Consider the following 5659-nt stretch of genomic DNA (forward strand, 5'->3'; position numbering starts at 1 on the left):
TTTTCGAAATCAACGCTTTTTTCGTTGCACTAATTCACCCCCCCCCCCCTAGTGCCACTCTTGATCCTAACAAACTCAATTAGGGGCTAACTGGGCCCAAAATGTGGCTATTTTGAGCCAAGAGAAAGGCTCATTCAGTGACCCAAAAGTTAGGTCAGGCGGTGGCACCGCTAGTGGCTTAATCTCCAAGACTGTGTCAGGCGGTAGTACTACCAGACTAGGTGATGGTACCGCCCAATGTCAGTGCTGCAGGCGGTGGTACCGCTAGGACCCAGGAAACCCAGGATTAAACCTTTTTTGGCTCAAATTTTGAAGTTATTTGGGGTTTATAAATACCCCAACTATTCCTGCATGGAGATGCAAGAATTAAGTACGAAAATTGAGTTGAAAGGGGGGAAAGAATACTTGAGAAAAATTGTGTAATCTCTCTTAGGATTCTAAAGTCCCTTCTTCCTAGTATTTAGAAAGTTCTTCTAAAGGGATAAGTGAGGTCTAAGAAAGAGAGGTTGTAAAGGTTCTCTCCTGAGCCTATCAAAAGGAGAAAGAGTGTAAAAGGATAGTTGATCTTTGCCCATTGAAGGAAGATCGGTAGTGGAAGCCGGTGGCCTCGAGTGAAGAGGAATCGGGAGTGGATGTAGGTCACGATGACCGAACTATTATAAAACTTGGTTTGCATTTACTTTAAGCTCTTTACTTTCATTGCAAACTGCTTTATTTACTTATTCACTACGCTTCCGTATGCTTTCTAATTAACATATTTCCGATAGGGTTTTTCAAAATTGTGATTTTAACGAAAGCACTAATTCACCCCCCCCACCTCTTAGTGTCGACTCAATCCTAACAGTACCACCGCTTGATAGAGCCTCGAAGACCAGGCTTTGGCGGTACCACCACCTGACAGCCATTTTTGGGTGATGGTACCACCGCCCAGACCTCCTGGGAGGCTGAGCCTCAAGCGGTTACACCACCCACTCTAGGCGGTGCCACCGCCTGGCATGGCTCCAAGTGGCCGAGTGGGTCATCCATCCAACCCAACTCAACCCTAACTTTGGCCCAATGGCCCCCTAATTAAGTTGGCCTAATTTCAACCCAATTACAACTTAAAACTATTTCGATCTAGACAATTATTACATAGCATTAATCACATGTTTTCCAGCATGTCATTGGTTCATCGTCGCATCGTCCTCTTTTGCGGTTTTTTGCCCAATCGACATGTTGACTTCCGCAACTCCGATCTCCTTGGCGCAATGTCCGTGCTTTGAGGCCTGATGCCCGAACTCATGGCACGAAACCTTCTGCCAACATATCGACCGATCCTCCGGCTCGACGTCCAATCTTCTAACATGTTCCACTCCGGTCAAACATTGATTCTTCCTGCTTTAATTGTCTCTTTATGATCGAAGCTAGTCCTGCATCACTCAAAACATAGATTAGATCATAAACTCTATCGATTGTTTCATCATCAAAATCCGAGATTTAATACATACAAGTCCTGACGTCTCGCAGAAAGGTGCAACAAGCAAGCAATTCAACAAACACTTAGAGAGAGAGCAAGGGAAACCAAGAACTCTGGAAGGGAAAAAGATAGTCACAAGTCCACAAACGACCACTCAACCGGGTGTCAAGGTGTAAGGCACATCTACGCACACTTTATGTCAAACCAAAGTTCGATTCAAACTCTAGTTGAGTTGAACTGATCTTTGATCGGTATCCAATTTGAGTTGAACTTGAATGAGACTTGAGCTGACTTGAATCTGATCATTGAGCTCACATTCGAGCTTGAGTTTGGTTTAGTTGGATTGGGATTGATTTGGAGTTCGACTCGAACTCCGGTTGAGCCAAATTTGAGTTCACTCAAACTCGAGTAAATCGTACTGGATCAATATCAGTCATCTTAGCACCCTCGAACCCCCGAGTGGGATTTATCCATCACTCATTTTCAAAATCTAATCAACTTTCCCTTTTATAAGTCCTTCAAGACCTCTAGAAGACCGCCTTTAGACAGACCCCTTGTGGACAGATATTGCAATGATATATCACGACTCAGGCAATTCCAACTAAATATCACCTTTTGATGCCATTGAATATTTTTATAAAAATATTTTTATAAAGTTGCCCTAGTAAAGTTGAATATTTTTATAAAAATAAATATAGAAAAAACACATATATCTAAGTAGTATATCCATCTGGTCAAATGAGCGCATTCAAGGAAAACATAATTCTGCTCAAAATCCTAAAAGTATTTGATGATTATAATATTTTATCTAAATCAGATAGTATGAGGAACTAATGCACACTTAGGTGAATCTAACAAGTACCATATCCAGCTAGTATTTAGAATACATATGGCAAGAGATTTTTAAGTACCCACATTCAATAGGTGGCATCTTCGAAGGGGATGAGCAACGCATGCAAATTCAATAACCTATAACCTATCCTAATTTGATCCACAAAATAAATCCTTTCCTACATCATCCACTCTCCAAAATGAAGTCATACTTATAGTCAGTTGCCTTTGGTGAAAATCTATCAAACTTCAATTTAATCTGCTACTCATCCATATCAAGCTAACCCTAGTTGTACAACCAACTTATTTTTTAAAAATACAATGGGAGAGGTAGAGGGGAGAAAATAAAGAACGAAAAATTAAAAGAAAAGTGATCACCCATTTTAGCAGTTGACTGTAATATACTTACAATTAGGTAATTTCTTGGAAATTTCTGCATTTATTATCACCCATTTAGAATGCTGGATTGAGAGCAGTATGTAAATTTCTCTTCCATCAAGCTTTGTGTACACATTATAATTTCCTGATAAAGAACTACAATTTCTTCCCTTTTCTCATTCTTTATAAAAAATAAATAAATAAACAAAACAACAAACTACAGTTGCTAATATAATCAGAGAGTAATATCAGTCAAATCTCTTCGAAACAGACAATCTTCCACTTATGTGATGAATTCAAGGTCGTGTTCATGGAGACTGTTTTAAAGAAAGGAAATAAAATCTTGATAACAATATCATCTTATAACCAATTGTTGGAAAATTATTCCCCATCTTCCACTGCCTTTATCTCCTCACCCCCAGGAAAAGCCATCACATCAATCCACATATGGTACCAGTCTTTAATCACTTCTAGTTGCTACAGTTCACCTAAACTCATCCTCAACAAACCAATAGTTTTTCCAAAGACAGTGTACCATATTGACATAATAGTCATAAGATACATAACATATCTTAATGAAAAACAAACGTTCAAAAAGAAACTTCTTTTAATTTGCATACACCCATGTTTTGGTCACAATAATTTAAATTGCAAATGAAATATAGAATTGCTTCACATCAGTTAAAGTAGACTTGTAGCATGCCTGGAAAACTATCAGTTTTTGGTAAAGAATGTTAATTATAAGCATTTGGCATTTTTTTTTAAAAAAATTAATGCCCCAAACTGCAATCCCATATTTTTCAGAAACTTAAAACCTCTTTGGAATTCAAAGACGACGTGCATCGATCTGGAGTATATTGATGCATCATAAGGTTCGACAACTTAATGGTTAGGATTTTTCTAGTCACCAACACAATTGACGTATATCTGACCTTTCTGGGTAACTTTTGGATAGCCTATGAAGAGATCATGAGCACCCAAACAAGCCTAATGATTGTTTCACAACAGTTGAAACATGTGAAGTATAATGATGTGTCTGTCAATGCAATAAAGAATATTCTTCTTATTCTGTTATGATTATCCCCAGAAGAGAAAAGTTGCTTCAGAACATACGTATAGACTGGAAATGGCCACCCAAAAGGTCAAGAGATCAGGCCATTCAAGTCTAATTTGTTGATATTCACCTAACTTGCTTAGATAACAAAATTTTGCCATTCTCAGATGGTGACCATGATCTGGAAAGCTAAATTCAAGTCCAATATATTTGACAATAAGACTGACCCCAGTTTTCAGCATCAAAATCCATTGTATTGACGATAAATGGAGTCCATGAAGGAACAATTCATGGATTGGGAATCTAATTTTCTGACAATAGTAGCAAGTAACAGTTCTGTTTGTTTACGAGAATTTTCTATTTATTTCTTGGTTGAAAAATACTATATTCCAACTTTAACAATGTTTAGAATTTGATAAAGGAAGGAGACAAAAATACTCAATTACCAATTTTTCATTATACTATGTCTTAATCTTCTTCTTGTCTACTATTTGTGCATGTTTTTCTCCAGCTCAGTATTTCTTTTGATCTAGCATCATATGGGCTTGTTACAATGTTACTAGTAGGAGCATTAACATTTACCCTGTGATAAGATAAAACAAATAAAAAGGGGTGATAAGATGAGATGAGAGGTTGCGTGCGGTTGCAACAACCCATCCAAACCTACGTGTAGGGTGGTTGCAACCCACGCAATCTCATTTCATCGCACACGGTTGGCGTGAAGGACCTCCTCTTATGCCAATATAAGGCACTGAGATGCAGCGTTCAAAACCATCCAAACCAGTGGAGAGTGCAGTGAGAAATAGAGAAGGAAAGAGAAAAAAGAGAGAAGTGACGAGAGAGTCTTCTACTTCATTTGGTTCCTCCCTTTTGTGAGTTTCTCTTCTTTAGCTTTTTCTATTACAAGAGAGAATGTGTCTTGTTTATCCGTATATTAGGGAGAAGGTTGTAATCTCATATTTTATAGTGAATACCTTCTAGCTTGCTTGGCCATGGATGGTTCCTTCAACCATTGAGAGTTGTGCTACGTTATATCTTGATATTATTATTTTAGTTGGTTTTGATCTTTGGCTTTGTTGTTTAAGCTTGATGTTGCTTGCCGGCATGCCAACACTTTGTCTTACTCCTAGGGTTTGTGTTTCAAATCATAATGACGAACCAAAAAGCAAAAAAAAGATGTGCAACTTAACCGACAATAGGAATAAACCCAATTGCAACAGATACAAGACAGCTGAAAGTCAAAATCCGATCAATCTTCTACAAAAGCAGAATTTTGAGTCCGAATTGCGGAAGATGAACGCATTACCGGTAAGTTATATACCTGTCGAGCATTGGAAGAGTCCTCCTGTGCCGCAACCGTTGCTGTTCCGAACCCCAGGAAGGAACAAAGGAAGCGTTTTCTGGCGCAGAGGAGACGATGGGAAGGAGAACCGAAGAGAGGGCGATGAGGAGCAGGACAAAGACGGCGTGAGGGCCATCAGACTCTCCTCTCGTCCACCGTGCGCGCGAGCAAACTAGTTATTGTTGATTTAGTTATGTAGCCTTCCGCTAGCCTTCCGCGCTGACCTGGCTGTCGGGCTCGGTCGATCAGCTTCGCGGTCAATCACCCCAGCCATCGTGGATGCCTGAACAATTTCAAATCGACATCGTTGATTGCGCTCTTTATTAAGCGCACTAGATAATAAGTTGCAATCGATCGGTGATGGATCGACCTGATCCGCCCCGATTGAACCAAATTTGATTGGTTATTTTTTTCAGAGGAAATATAGTTTTCAAGGACAGAAACCGCATCACTTATCCTGTCTTGGAAACACCGCGACCACTCGAGCAACAAGCACCCATAGCCACCTTCTGCTCGTGAACGATAACAGCAAACCAACTTAAATCTTAGGTCGAGTATATGCAAACAGGAACTATGCAAACTGACTGTAACAGGCATC

The 5659-nt window shown here is 39.4% G+C and overlaps 1 protein-coding gene across 2 annotated transcripts in view; it reads right to left on the reverse strand.

Annotated features, from left to right (window-relative positions):
- LOC103972916 (GCN5-related N-acetyltransferase 4, chloroplastic) overlaps positions 1 to 5460 on the reverse strand; it is a 45420-nt gene extending 39960 nt beyond the window's left edge. Inside the window, exon 1 of one of the 2 annotated variants that reach the window (XM_018821190.2) lies at positions 5041 to 5460. In XM_018821190.2, coding sequence (XP_018676735.1) covers positions 5041 to 5197 — 157 coding nt within the window. In that variant the 5' untranslated portion in view covers positions 5198 to 5460. The remainder of the gene's footprint in view (positions 1 to 5040) is intronic. The other variant, XM_009387315.3, reaches the window with a different exon arrangement.
- Positions 5461 to 5659: the final 199 nt, after the last annotated feature.

The sequence above is a fragment of the Musa acuminata genome, chromosome BXJ1-5 (assembly GCF_036884655.1).
Source record: "Musa acuminata AAA Group cultivar baxijiao chromosome BXJ1-5, Cavendish_Baxijiao_AAA, whole genome shotgun sequence".
Classification (NCBI taxonomy): Eukaryota; Viridiplantae; Streptophyta; class Magnoliopsida; order Zingiberales; family Musaceae; genus Musa; species Musa acuminata.